At 37.7% G+C, this 16,035-nt stretch overlaps 1 protein-coding gene across 1 annotated transcript in view; it reads left to right on the top strand.

Moving 5' to 3' along the window:
- The first annotated feature begins 9,250 nt into the window (after nucleotides 1-9,250).
- The window catches only part of LOC121961110 (filamin-C-like), a 52,700-nt gene continuing 45,915 nt past the window's right edge, over nucleotides 9,251-16,035 (top strand). Inside the window, 1 exon segment of the mRNA XM_042510975.1 lies at nucleotides 9,251-10,084. Within this exon segment, the coding sequence (XP_042366909.1) occupies nucleotides 9,700-10,084 (385 nt within the window). The 5' untranslated portion in view covers nucleotides 9,251-9,699.

Raw genomic sequence — 16,035 nt, 5'->3', positions numbered from 1 at the left:
CAGTAGAAGTACAGAAGTTTTATTATTTCAGCTTAATTTATGAAAAGAAATTCTCAAAATGCAGAAGAGCTCATGTCAGAGCTTCATATTATTAGAATAAATCATATATATAAATAATATTTTTTCCATTAATGCAGTATTTTAATGTTGCAGGTTGAGGAGGAGTTAATTCTGACTACTTAAGTAGTTTTATCTATTTAAAAAGGGCCATTCATTAATATATGATTTCTATGTAAAATCTAAGCTTACAAAGTAGCTTAAGTTGTGAAATAAATGTAGTGGAGTAAACAGAATATATTTCCCTGTAAAGTAGCATAGTATAGAAAAGTTCCTTTCAGAATGTTATTTACTTGAGTAAATGTAGTTTTTTAATTTCCTACACTGTTTATAGTAAAATGTGTTCCTGCAGTATCAAATCTTTAATGGATTTCACTGATTGAAAAAGAGATAAAATGCACTCAGAGCTGCTGCTTTAATATTTGAAATAAAAACTATTTTCTTTCTGAGGGAGACACGAAGATAATGACACCTCATTGTAGAGCAACATGCGCACTCTTTGGTAAGTAGTTCAAAATTCATTTGAAAAAATGAAAAAAAATTTTTTAGCTAATATAATAAGTACTACAATTAATCTTTATTTGTAGAGCACTTTTCAAATTAGAAAGTGTTTCACAAGGCAGAAACATAAAACACGTCACAAAATCAACAGGTTTTAAAAGCAAAACAATTCAGTGTATAGAACCAAGGGAAAAAATGAGCTTATGTAAAATTATGAAAGGCTCTTTGATTAAAGTATGTTTAAAGAAGGGACTTAAAATAAATCACTGAATCAGCTGAACTGTAGCTATTATTACTACTAATACTACTATTACTACTATTTTCCACAGAAACTCTGGACCAACAAACAAATTGTGAAAATGCTGCAGCATTAAAACTGTTGAACTTTAGAGATTCACTAACTGAGTTCTGGTGGTAAACGCCAGCTCAGATCAACAGTCACCCCATCCAGGTGTTCAGTGTTCAATATTTACTCTCCTTTCAGCTCTGGTCAGGACTGAGCTGTTGGTTTTCAGTGGGATCAGCAGTATCAGTGTCTGTTTCACATAACAGGAGACATTTTAATATAAAAAAAAACATTTAATGCAGCTTTTAGTCAATGAAGAAGACTTAATCAACCGAGCAAATGAATGAAATCCAAAAATCTGACTCATGACGGCAGCTGTTTGAGAATCACCACGTTAGTTTATTAATAAAAGAGCTGCAGACTCCAATCGATTTAATTGGTTAATCAAAATAAGTCCAAAAAACCAAAAGGGGTTTCATTTCTAAAGATCTCATACAGAGAAAAATCAGCAAATGTTTCGTATTACAACAATCAGCCAAACAGTTGATTTTTATTTGTCGATATTTGTTTCAACTCTAAAATGATTTGCCTTACTTTTTCATGCTGGATTAAGATATTTTGCACTTGCTGAGTTTATGGTGGCGATAACGGTAGCAGATAAAATCTGATTGTTTATTATACATTGACTCCGCTTTAGTCGCTTAATGCTATTATGTGTTTGTTATTAATGTGGATTATTTAACAGATTTGTTCTGTAGCATGAAGAAAACAGCAGATTTAAGGAAATAATCAGCTTTATTTTACCTTCCTATCCCTTTACAGATCAATTTGAAATGTCCGTATTTGTATGTTTATAGTACCAAACAGGTAATGAGTACATCTACAGCAGTAAAACAGCACTTTTTTAAACTTCAGAAAGGTTTTTGTTGGAGCTGAATCATTCCAATGAGAGATTATTTGTGTTGACTGATTTCACTGTGCCAGTTTAAGCTCAGATTGAGCCGGAGTCGCTTTACATTTTAGAGGGATATTTTTTGGACAATGTTTTTTTTTTCTTTTCTTTTTTTGGTGAAAGCTGGGAGAGCAGCATACGTTAAAGAAAATCTTTTCAAAATGTTTGGAAAGGTAGTGTAACTGCTGCTGTTACTATACATGTAAATTCTGTCTTATTTATGCAGATGATGTTTCATTTCAGACTCCCGTTTAGGCAGGGCAGAGATATTTAATATAGAAAATAAAATAGGACCAAGAATAAAGCCTTGCGGTACACTTTCACTAACCTTAAAATGAGACCGACGGAGCCAATATGTTTTTGTATAGCACCAGTAAAGAAATGAATTTCTGTAAAATTTAAGTGACTTTACTTAGAGTGAGTTTAGGTAGCAAATCTGGACATTTTGGGTGATTTATTTAGTGTATTATTTATGTAAAGAGAACCAAGAATAGAGCCCTGTGGGACACCTTTACTTCTAGTTTCTTCCTTTGGAACCCAAAATCAATGGCTGCTTTAGTTCTAACATAGAGATAATCATATAAAAAAATTAACAGACCATAAACATCTCCAAATTTGATAGTATTTTGTCTGTTTAAAGTAAGACATAGAAAAATAAATCCTGTCTGAATGGGCCTTTATAGGGGGATGCCTATCAGATCTGTGTTCCTGCCTTTGCCTTTGTTTTATTTGGTTGAAACTCTCAAAGATATCTCAGATCTTCCTTATTGTGACGGGTCAGAATGAACATATTTTCTTTTGTTTATTTATAATTTATGTTTCTACTTTCTTATTGAGGGCGATTAAGTCTTTTGCACATAGATAAGTTTCAGTTTATAAATGGATCCTTAAAGACGCCTGATATACGTTTACATTTAAGTGGTGACCAAAATAGAAATTATAATCAGATGTTCAAATGACTGTGATCCTGTTTAAGTTGGAGTCAGGTAGGCTCTGTAAGTTAAAAACTCTTTTAAAGTGTCTTAATTTGTGATGATGCATGCGACCAATTAATAACAACTTCAGAAAAAAAAGACATTCCAGTTTAAATACAAGAACTAGTGAAAAGACACTTGACAATTTAAATATATAACAAAACCTTCCCTCCTCGCTCTGCTTGGTGCAGATAAAATATCTGAAACATTGTACTGAACTGTGATGAACTGTGTACATGACAGATGAAGTGGCATTAATCTGACAAAGCAGGCCTTAAATAAAATGTAGGAATTTAAAATTAGAATTATTTATGTAGCATTTGATGATTAAGTGATATATACATTGTGGTTAATAGCAGGACATTAATTTGGATGTATTCGGCCCTGTGTTGTTTTAAATGATAAAAAGCATGTGTCACTTAGACCTTTATATCGTTTTTGCATGACTGTTACCATGTAGTTACTTTAATCAGATTAGAACGGTGGACAAACTGAGAAATACATCCTGTAAATAATGTCACACCGTGTTTGGTGTTAAAGAGACGGCTAGTTCAAATTGTACATGTTGAAGCAGCTGATATTTATTTTGCAGGTGTTTCCTTTGTAATATGTGGAAGGCCATTTCCATTTCCACTTAGAACAAAACATACTAAAACATAAAGGATGACACAAACAAAAAACTGATGGAAAGTTAAAAACCATGCCATCAAATTAAGATTTTGACTATAAGTGAAAATTACTTCAAGTCAAAATTTCGATTTTCACAAAGAGAAGAAAATGGAGCAAAAAATGTCATAAGATGATATTCGTGGTACTTCTAAATCATTTTAAAGTTAGACTGATGATCAGAGTCAGAATATTAACAAACTGAGTCAAAACTAGAAGATAAAAATTTTTTTTTAAAAAAAAGGACTCCAAATTTTACAAAATTCGGTCAATATTTGAATGTTTAAATTAAGAAGAAAGTAAGCCATATGTTTGACTTAAATTACTATCCCACAGTAAACTAATATCTCACAATTCCTTACTTTGGAAGTCATTAATTGGATTTATGGAGTCTGAAAATTTTAATTTAGCAAATACAACTGGATTTTTTAAATACCCTTGGCTTATTATATCCTAACTTTGACTCACTGGATTCTCTCTAACATTCCCTCTATTATAATTTTGGTCGTGTATCTGGGCTTCCATATCATTGACTCTGATTTGTTGTAGTTTTTATTTGTGTCGCTGTACTGGACTGGACTGGACTGGACTGTGAATGATAGTACAAAAATTGAGAACGGATGCTAACTGAAGAATTGTTAATCAGCTGGTTGTCCTTTTTATTACTTTTTTTCTTTGTTGTTTTCTGTAAAACACAAAATCTTCCTGAAGCTGCATGCTAATGTCACTCTGTACACTCTGTACTGATGTAGCTTTCTTTTTAGATTAATTATGTGGTAATGATTTGTACTGTACTGTACATAGAATAGTTCCAGTTTGATTCTTAGTGGATTTAAAGAAAGTTATTTTTATTACAGCTGATAGACTGTAGTTCAGAGGTTTTGTCAAAAGTTTGCCCAGTAATGTTGCAGTAGAATTAGAGGATGGGGATGGATTGATCATTTGTTTACTGATAAACAGCTGATGCTTGACTTCCACCTAAAATAAGTATCAATGCATCTGACTGAGGACACATTATGTAAACGTTTCCGTTCTATCACGGGATAAAGGTTTGTTTTTTTTCTTTTTGAGTTCAGATCACAATTCAGATCCAAAAACATAAAGAAATTTGTGTCCTTTAATTTGCCACAAGAACACAGAAATCTCGGAATTTCGGAAGAAACAACTCTGAATGTTTGTCCCATTAGGCCTACTCTAAAGTACGTGTTTTTTGTTTGTTTGTTTGTTTGTTTTTTTAAAAAGATGAACAAAATGATTTAAGTTAATACAAGATTCCTTACAACTTTCTGACAATTTTGCACTTGGTAAAGGAAACATTAACAACAGGCTACCGTCATAAAACCTCTCTTAGTGGCTGTGTTTGAATGCACAATCAATCTGTTACAAAACTGTTTTTTATGGATTTCTTTGCCCATTTCGGACAACACAGCACAACACAATGCAGCTCTGGACATTTTTCCTATTACTCTAAATGTAAATGTATTTTTTTCTTCACAAGAGAAAAACAGAAACAAAATGATTTGACTTTATATTTGATTTCGTAAATTTGCAATTGGAAATGAAGAAATACCTAAAGAAATAAACGAAATACCTTTTCCAGCTAACATTTAACAATACTGGCATGAAATCTCTCCTCATGGGTGTGTTTCACTTTCGATCACATCTACAAAACGTACAGAGAACGATCTGTCAAACATTTCTTAAAACTAAAAATGTGTAAAAGGACAAATCTGAGATTTCATTTTTGTAAAACAAACATTTGAAACAGTAAAATTTCGAAATACATGTAGATGTACATGATTTTGTTATAATTCAGTTAAATCCTGAATGCTGATATCAGAAATGTATACCAATCCATCCTTAGAGGAAAAACGTTAGCTAGTTTAGCGGTGTCCAGACAAACGTTAGCTAGTTTAGCGGTGTCCAGACAGATGTTAGCTAGTTTACCGGTGTCCAGACAGATGTTAGCTAGTTTAGCAGTGTCCAAACAAACGTTAGCTAGTTTAGCAGTGTCCAAACAAACGTTAGCTAGTTTAGCACTGTCCAGACAGACGTTAGCTAGTTTACCGGTGTCCAGACAGATGTTAACTAGTTTAGCGGTGTCCAGACAGATGTTAGCTAGTTTACCAGTGTCCAGACAAACATTAGTTTAGCGGTGTCCAGACAAATGTTAAGTCGGTAGCAATGTCCAGACAAACGTTAGCTAGTTTAGTGGTGTCCAGACAAACGTTAGCTAGTTGAAGACAGCTCAGTGTTGCATGTTAGATTTAGAGAAATGTAGTAAATTTGCATGACGCTAGACGAGTAGATTCAGACACTGTAGCAGCTGTAGACTTAGACAACGCTCACTGAGTATTTCAGTGGTAGCATGAGCGCTGTAATCCAATTCTTCCGATAGTTACTTTAGACTGTTTTATTACTACTTTGTGGTTACAAGTTAAAAAAGTCAGATGCTTTAAATGTTTTTGTTGTCTGTCTCCCTCGGTGTCAGTTTCAGCTCTGTGTCAGTAAAGAGACGAAACAGAATCTTGGCTTAGTTTAGTGTAGCTTAGCACAAAGCATGGAGGAAGATGCTAAGCTAGCTTCATCAAAAGAGGAAAAAAAATCACCTTCAGACAACTTCAATTCTTTCCAATTTACATGTTATCTTGTCTTTGTGGGTAGCTAGTGTAGCTAAAATAGTACTACTGTTTGGGGTTAATTATTCTAGCTCGCTTAGGTCACGGTGACTTCTAACAGTTAGCCAACTTTATGCTAGCAATTTGTGGTTAGCCATATAAAGAGTGATAAGTGATGTTTTTTTTGTTTAGGTTAGTGGCACACAGCCAAAAAGTTTAATTTAGCTTCGTACAAAAATGGGGGAGGTGTAAAAGTGCAAGTTTAGCCATATGAAGGTAACATTAATAGAAATACAACTTTTTTAGCTTAGCAGAAGGAAACATGTTAGGCTAGCTTTAGCAAAAGAGAAAAAAAATAACTGTCAAACAACTTTTAAATTTACATGTTATCTTGTGAAGCTAACATAATAATTATGTTATTATGTTAATTATTTTAGCTAGTTTAGGTCATGATAGTAACAAACAGTTAGCCAACTATTTGTTAGCTATTTGTAGTTAGCTGTTGTAATTGTAGCCAGACAGTTATGTGATATGCTTTATTTGTAGCTAACATGGTGTTATACCAAACATTTTAATAAACCCAGCACAAAAGATATAGGGAAATCTAGTGAGCTAAATGAAAGTAAGATTAAGCTAGGCTAGCAGTTTCCCCCTGTCTTCAGTCATTATGCTAAGCTAGGCTAACCACAGACATATCTCTGTATTTAGAGGTGAAACTGACAGAATAAGAGGATTTCCAAAATGTCTGACTGGTTTTCAGATTACTCTTTTGCTTAGTTGTGTAGGCTAACGGCTGCATTTCTGTGGGTTGTCTTTTGGCTTTGACATTGCCATCAGGTGTGCTGTGTGCACTTTGCTTTTTTGTAGATGTCTAAATTTTGAGTCAAACTAAACCAGCATGTCAAAGTCTGGCTGCTGTTTGTTCTGTTTTTAAATGATCTGTTCCTCTCTGTATTTATCTGTCTGATTCTGTAAAGGACTGAACATTTTTAGTGTATCTGTGACGTCTCTGCACAACATTGATGTCTGAATGAGTTTTTATTATGTTCAAAGGGCCTGTACATTTTGTAAATGACCTAAATAATAAAAACTAGTTTATCATTGTCTTTAATGTCCATTGCAGGTGGATGTATGTTTGTGTTTTTATTTTACTCTAAATTTTCAGAAAATGTGATATCAAGTTCAGCAGTAATGCAACTTCTACAGAAGCTATGTCTCTGAATGTAAGTGAATTATTTTATTGCTTTCTTATTTTGATATTATGTTATGCACAGTAACGACATGTTATATGTGTGTTCTTTTGTGCAGCGTTATATTTTTGTGATTTGTTGTTCCATGTTACATTGTCTTATGCTATGTTATGTTTTATCATGTAATGTAATGCATTATGGCACATTACATGATGCCATTTCATGTCATCTTACATTTCATTTTCTAAGTTTTTGTTTTGTTGTGTTTTGCTTCTTCGGTACGTTAAGTTTTATATCATGTTCTACCATGTTACGTTACATTTCCGATATGCATCTTGTGACAAGATTAGAACTTGTGTGCACAATTTATTTCTTGACATGAAATAATTTATTTATGAGTTATAATTTGTAGGCTTGAGGCCCAAGTTCCTCTGTGCACAGAGGATACGTAGATATATCCGTACTGTTATTATTAACCTCGTGTCCCCCCTCAGCTGTGAATCCTCCGAGAGCGTCATGAGTAAGTCACAGCTTTAATTTTGGTTTGACTCTATAATTACACATCAGGGTCTCAGGGCTGCTGTTTTACTCCCATGATGACAGAAATGTGATCTCCCTGCAGAGGAAGATGATGATGAAAATATATTTTCAGAGAATGTATTTGTACCTTTGGATGTTTATTATAGTAAGCATCTGAATGTGACCCCATTAGAGAGAAGTAAATTTACATTTTGCCTCATAATGCTATAATTATATTTACTATAATTGTATTTTTTCTTTTAAGGAGTACTTGGCTGAAAAAAAGGAAAACTCTGTTATAATGAGTTAGCATGTTATGCTGTTTAGGTTTAAAATAGGAATCATGGCTGGGCGCTGCCATGTTGCTTAGGCCTACTTTAAAGTTACAAACTGAACATAAAGTTACGTAAGTTTGTTTAAGATAGCAAACTGAATTCTGCAGCAGCCAGAATATTTTCACTGACAACAACCTGATTTTACAACATGAGGCGCCGATGCAACGTCATAAACGCAGAAACACGGCGGCAAAAGTCAATATTAGGTTAGTTGGAAGAAACTTTTATTAATTCACGTATTAAATATCAATTTTTGACCACACGTAAAGTGTAATATGATGTTAATGTTTACTGCTAAGTAGATTTACCTAGATTAAATATAAAAAATATAAATAAACTGCGATCAGCCTCCTATTTAAATGCTCTCAGCATTAAATTGAAGCCCGTCCTCTTTGTTGCTTCATGTTGTTCCCACTTTACCACCTCAAAGCTCATAAAAGGAACAACTGTATTTCTATATAAAAACAGAGTTGACAAAGTGTTTGACAAACAGAGCAAAGCAGAAATGGGATCCACAGATGGCGATACAACACTGGAAAGCCACACAGTCCTATGAAACACGAGCGAAATGAAACTAGGGTAGAGTTAGGATCAAATTAAAACCAGGGGACAAATAATGCAAGATGCAGGACACATAATTTCAATATAAGATTATACAAAGAAATAGACCAAAAACAACAGCAGACACAATAAAAGCAATCAAACCACAAATAAAGGAAGTAAAATGGATAAAAATAAATAAATAAAAAAGGTGAAAAAGAGCACAAACACAAAAAAGTCTAAAGCAAGACTTCCCAACTCGGACAATAGGACAATACAACCAGGACTACAACAAACAATACAAATAATACTGATTTGACCCTCTGGTTTATTTTGTGAAGATTCAGTAAACACTGTGACTCTGTGACGTGATTGGCTGTCCTCAGGTGACGTCATGTTTTCCTCTTCACACCAGTTTATGAGCAGCTTTGGGCCCCCGGTCTCTCTCCGCGGTTTGGAGCCTCTAAAAATACCCGGAGGTGTCACTGCGGAGCCCCGGGTCCTGTCGGTGGGGGGGTCCGGGCTGTCTCCGCCCCCTTGCCCCGCCGACACCCAATGAGCTTTGGCCCCCGTATCTCGGAGCGCTTCGAGGATGCCCTGGCTGCAGTAGTATATGGTCATGGAGGGGGCATTCCTGGGAGTCCAGCACAGTGACGCCGAGCTTTTTAAGCCTCCATCCAGTCCTGCTCCACCCGACCCGCACTCCAGACTCTCTGCAGGCCGCCGGCTGCGCGTCTCTACCCGGGCACAGGAGCGAGGCTGTCCGGAGGAACTAAACTTCTTTCTCTACTTTTTGTCTCCTTCCTTCATATTTCATCGCCACGGGAGTGGATGAGCCCCCCCTCCGGACTGGATTATCTGACTGTGGATCTGCTCCCGGACCGGATTAAGTGATCTGGATCTCATACCGGAGCGCACGCTTTCTTTCTCTCAGACTCTGGTGAAGTGTGTCACTCCCAGCAGGCTGTGCGCTGCCCCTCCGCTCCTCTCTTTCTCCCTGTTTTCTCTTTTTTTCTGCCTTTTCTTCTCTTCCCACTCGGCTCCTATAAAAGGGGGGCACCATGATGAGCAACAGCAGCTACTTGGAGCCGCAGCTGCCGCCGCAGTTCTACCAGAGCCCCGCGGACACCGGCGAGGAGGAGGAGGAGGAGGAGATGCCGGCCACCGAGAAGGACCTGGCCGAGGACGCTCCGTGGAAGAAGATCCAGCAGAACACCTTCACCAGGTGGTGCAACGAGCACCTGAAGGTGATCAACAAGCGGATCAACGACCTGCAGAAGGACCTGAGCGACGGGCTGAAGCTGATCGGGCTGCTGGAGGTACTGAGCCAGAAGAAGATGTACAGAAAGTATCACTCCAGGCCCAACTTCAGGCAGATGAAGCTGGAAAACGTCTCCGTGGCGCTCGAGTTCCTGGAGAGGGAGCACATCAGGCTGGTCTCTATCGGTGAGTGACGCACCGCACAAACGCGCTGCGCTCTGGAGAGCTTTTACGCACATTTTACGCACAGTTGTTAAATAGAGTGCGCATCATAGCTGAGCGGCACTCCGAGAGGTCAGACTGCAGCGATGAAGATGAGGAGGAAGGTTTTATCATTGTTATGGATTCATACACATTAATGAGTCTACACCAAAAGAAAAGTAACATAAAAACACCTGAAAATATTAATAAAAAATTATTAATTATTAATTATAGCGCGTAATAAAACACAGAATTATTAAAGTAAATATGCATCTTTTTGTTTCTTTGCAGACAAAGTTCATTAATGTAAAACTTCCAGGAGTTATAACATTAAACTGCGTTTAAAATAAGGTGACATGAAAACAGTGAATGAGACACTTAAGGTGGACTGGGATCATACTGGAGTTGGTGTCTGTTGATGGTCTCAGGTGTGTTTGGAGCTGCAGGTGTGAACGACAGCTGCTGATTGGTTCACGTGTGTTTGTAGAAGCTCATCACCTCTCAGTGTTCATTTGTTCACATTCATCACATCAAAAATCAACTTTAAGCTTTAAATTTAACCATGTCATATGTAGGTGATATTTTTCCTGTACAGTTTAACTTTTTCAAATAAATGTTTTTTTTTATTTGGTTCAGTAAACAAAACAGACAGTGCAAAGCCGTTATGAAATTAAAAAACTATTGCAGTCACTGGTAGTCAGTCAATCTATGAAGTATTCTATAAACTACTTACTGGTAATTACTGACCTCGTAAAACTAAGATTGTAAACACTTTCCTTAATTGATTAATCATTATTTGGAAAAAAAACCAAAACTTTGCTTATTTTAAACAATAGCAAATGCATTTTGTCCTCAGTCAGAGCTCACAGCAACATTTAGTCTATTCTCTGACGGCACTGTGCAGCCTATCGATTACATTCACATGTTGGATTAAATTCTTAATGACAGATTATTCAATCTTTGATTAATTGTTATCATCTGTAATTAAAACCCCTTCAATTGTTTTCAAACCCACCTTGAATTCTTTGAGTATCCACGTTCTAGCCCCAGATCTTCAGGATCTACCTGTAATGTTTACAGAATATAACGGATATTACACCTCAGCTAAATACAAAGGTTATTTCAAATTTAAAATATAGCATCTCAAATTAGGACCTTTTGAAAATTCAGGGCAGAATTGTAATTTTTCAACCTTATAATTCCCCAATCCACACTGAAAGCTGTTTGGTGGCTGTGGGTCAGAGGTGGAGCGAGTCACTATGTTTTCAGAAAGTCGGCGGTTCGATCCCCGACCCCCACTCTCAGCACGTTTTAAGTATCTTTGGGCAAAATCCTGAACGTCAAATTGCTCCTCATTGCAGTCGCAGGTGACGCCTCGTTTCGTAGCCTGAAAGTGTGCGGTACGAGCTGATTGATGGCAGGACAGCTGAGCTCTGCTCCGACTCCACAGACAGCTGCTGAAAATAGACACAGAGAGGAAACCGTGAAGTGAGAGAGCCACTTCAACACACATGTGACCCAGACAGTAGAAACACAGAGACAATCAGTAGAAACACAGAGTCAAACAGTAGAAACAGAGAGTCAAACAGTAGAAACAGAGACAATCAGTTGAAACACAGTCAAACAGTAGAAACACAGTCAAACAGTAGAAACACAGAGAGAATCAGTAGAAACACAGAGAGAATCAGTAGAAACACAGAGGTCAAACAGTAGAAACAGAGACAATCAGTTGAAACACAGTCAAACAGTAGAAACACAGTCAAACAGTAGAAAACACAGAGAGAATCAGTAGAAACACAGAGAGAATCAGTAGAAACACAGAGAGAATCAGTAGAAACACAGAGAGAATCAGTAGAAACATAGAGAGAATCAGTAGAAACACAGAGAGAATCAGTAGAAACACAGTCAAACAGTAGAAACACAGAGAGAATCAGTAGAAACACAGAGTCAAACAGTAGAAACACAGAGAGAATCAGTAGAAACACAGAGAGAATCAGTAGATACACAGTCAAACAGTAGAAACACAGAGAGAATCAGTAGAAAACACAGAGAGAATCAGTAGAAACACAGAGAGAATCAGTAGAAACATAGAGAGAATCAGTAGAAACACAGTCAAACAGTAGAAACACAGAGAGAATCAGTAGAAACACAGAGAGAATCAGCAGAAACACAGAATCAGTAGAAACACAGTTACATTAGATATAATAATATATACAGTAGATGTTACATTTTGGTTTCGGTTAGTTGGCAGCTGCCTCCATGTTTGTTGTAAATTTAGTCCGTTTGTTGGATTGTTCCATAAAACGCTGCAGATTTTTATAATGTTTGTGGTTTATTACGTTTTTTTTTTCCGCTGTTGTTTTCGGCTGTTATTATGTTTTCGGGTGTTATTATGTTTTCGGGTGTTACAAACGTGCCTGCGCTGCATGCTGGAGGTCACGTGACTCAGTGTGAGTCACATGACTGCAGTGAAACGTGTGTCAAATGTTGTGGTCGATTGTTAAACTGGATCTGTTGTCGGTCAGAGTCTCGGCCTCCCAGTCTGTAATGGTTTCCATGTGTCGCAGCAGTCAGCACACTGGAATGCACCCCCCCCCCCCCCCCCCCCCCCCCCCCCCCCCCCCCCCCCCCCCCCCCCCCCCCCCCCCCCCCCCCCCCCCCCCCCCCCCCCCCCCATACTCAAACTGAAGTACTACCACACACACACCCACACACACACACACACACACACACACACACATACATACACGCACACACACACACATACATACATACACGCACGCACACACGCACAACGCGCGCGCGCAGCATACGCGCGCGCGCACACACACACACACACACACACCATGTGGCTGTTTGTCACTGTGTTTGAAACATTCCACCTTTCTAAAGGAGCAGTCCACCTTTTTTAAAGGAGCAGTCCACCTTTTTTAAAGGAGCAGTCCACCTTTTGTATTACTTCTGCTGCGGCTGCAGGTTGACTCACACATTGTCTTTTAAATTTAAGGTCACGGTGATAATTCTCTGTATTAAACACATTGCTACAATTAAAAGTTCTGCATCAAAATTGAACTCAGTAAAAGTATCAAAAGTAAAAGTATTTGACTGTGTTGCATTATCATAGCGCTGGACCCTCATTGTTGATACATTATTGTGCAAACATCACCCTAATGTTACAGCTGTTTGAGGTGGAGCTCATTTTAAATCATTCATATATTTCTAACAAGTTGAACCCAAAACGCAGCATCGTATTTCATAAACTGATCACGTTTTGTTTGTTAAAACAAAAAAGCAGTAAGAGTACAGTATTTCACTCTGTGAAGTACTGCAGTTTTTTTTCCTTAGAGAACTAATGCACCCAAATTCATTCATGGTCACAAAAATCCAGACTTTACTTTACGGTATTTCGTAGGATTTCTGATGAACCGCTTTATCAGGATCAGCCGCTGCATCGTTTTCCTCTGCGTGTTTTCAGCCATGCTTACGTGCTCTACTTTAACTGCTTTATTGACGCGTGTATAAAATGTCTAAAGCGTTCAGGGGGATTGTCCTCACGCGTCTTCTTTTGTCCAAACAGCCCAAAACACAAAGAGATTAAAAAAAAAAAGCAGATTGATATTTTAGACGCTGAAACAGATAATTAGGAGAAACTAAACTGTGATTTGTGGTTTTTATGGGTAATTTTCAGTTCTGGTTCCTGCTGGACCTGTAAAAACCACCAGATCACCACTAAAACCACCAAAACAGCCTCAGAACCAGGGGTGAGGAGAACATGAGGATCTCCTGTGGACCTGCACGCCTCTCCGGTTTCTCTTTTCATGATTCGAAGCCGTTTTTAGACCAATTAGAGTCTCTGCGTTCAGCCTGCAGAGCAGCAGGAGGGTTTTAACCCCTTCCTCCCCCCCAGCACAGACAGATGATGAGCTCATGTTTCCTGCAGCAGGAACCATGTGGCTCCGAGGATTTCACCCCGATGATTAAACACGTCTTCTGTTGGACCCGATTGGACACACTTGTGTCTTCTGATGAGACAACAGAATCATAGAAACATGCCGTCAACTTCTGTAGAAACTAGAGATTATTTGTTGATTATTTGTAGATATTTACAGCTGATAATGATCACAGACGCTCTGCGACCTCAAGGTTTTAATGACAGTTAATTATTTAAAAAAACAATTAAATGAATGAATACATTAATAATAATAATACTTATTCACAGTTAATCATTTTAAAAAAAATCCATAATAATAATAATATCTTTATTTATACCGTACCTTTAAAAAACAGAGTTTACAAAGTGTTTTGATAACGAGTCAAAGCAGAAGCAACGAGGGTTTCTGGAAACGTAAGAGCCAAACAATTATCCCAAACTGAGGCCGAATGAAATTTCATTTAGAACTAAACAAGAGAAAGAAATTACAAAGCAAAAATAACAACAACAATTCCATACCAAAAAGAGTGAATACAATTCATAGAATATTAGAGCGATAAAGGACGGTATCGTCTGCATACGCGTTGATTCTGATCTCGTTCAGATTTAGCCTGTTAATGGGAGTTCCCATTATGTGTTAGCATTGAGCTAACAGACTCAGTTATTATCAGATTTAGAATAATGTTAATTACCAAGTCAGTTTTTCCCTCTCAAGGATATTCGCTTTGGTTTGGAGCAAACAAAAATATATTAGGAGGAATTAAAGTTAGAGTCATGCAACAGTTAAGAATAAAAAAGAGGCAAGTATACAAACATTACAATAAAAACATGAAAAAGAAACTATAAAAACTTTGGAAAAAAATGTACAAAAATCTGCATTAGCTGTCATATTTGGAGTTGTTTCGACATTATATTTTACTCTTTATTTGATTGAATGCATAGTTCTTATGTATAAGTATGCTCTTCTAATAAAGGTGTAATACGCGTTAGGCTATATATATATTTTTAAAATAAACTCGGGACGGGACGGGACGGGAGTCGCTCTTCAGATTAGCTCTAAGATTTTTAATCTTAATTTTGTGAAAAAAGTGAAATTTTTTCAGAGAGCAGAAACTCTTGCAGACATTTACTGCAGGTCTTTTCATCTTTAACACTTCATATTCCAGCAGTCGGACGCGTGACTGTATCTGCTGTCATTAGTGCACGCTGACATGACGAGCTTCAAAGCAGCAGGGCTGAGAGTCAGAGTGGCGGCGGGTCAGGGGTCAGAGGTCAGGTTCACGGGGCTGCAGCAGCTTTAACTTGGCGTCAGTCATCTGGAGGAACAAACTGTTCGAGTTTGAGGGCGTGAAGTCGATCCCGAAGATCTCAGTTCACCGACAGGAAACTCACTGACCAGCTTCTGTTGTCGGTCTGTTGTTTATGAAGCAAAAGCTGCGTCTGCTGCCTCGGAGTTTCACATCTAAGAAAAGTGACTCTCCTGTGGTCGGACTAAACAACAACACGCAAAAAACGTCAACAGTTTTTTATTCCTTTATTGATGATGGTTTGTGGAGCATCTTGCAGTGAAGTTGTTTTGAACACTACAAGTGTTGCTGGAGTTCCTTCACTTTCAAAGTACATTTTTCACCCAGTTTATGAGATTACTGAATTTTTTTAAACTTAAAAATATCAATACATAGATCAATAAAAAAAACCTTCAAAAGAAAGTTAAACTTTAATGTCGAGCTCTTAAATGGTGATTTTATTTAACAGAGTTTTGCAAGAAAAAGTTGAGCAGCTGACGGTCACACCGCCGCCTCGTCACCAACGCTCCGAACAACAGACGCTCTCTCTGTGACCCCCCCGCACCGTGTCATGTGGTCCCCCCGCCGGGGGGGGGGGGGGCTCAATGCTGTCTGTGTGTGGGAGTCAGGACGGACGAGAAAGTGTGTGTGTGTGTGTGTGTGTGTGTGTGTGTGTCAGCTGTTGTCACAGTTGGTCTGAAGCATCTCAGCCAACAGCT

This window comes from Plectropomus leopardus, chromosome 22 (assembly GCF_008729295.1).
Source record: "Plectropomus leopardus isolate mb chromosome 22, YSFRI_Pleo_2.0, whole genome shotgun sequence".
NCBI classification, from domain to species: Eukaryota; Metazoa; Chordata; class Actinopteri; order Perciformes; family Serranidae; genus Plectropomus; species Plectropomus leopardus.
Note: the sequence above shows the minus strand (reverse complement) of the source record. Positions and strands in the feature narration are given on the sequence as shown.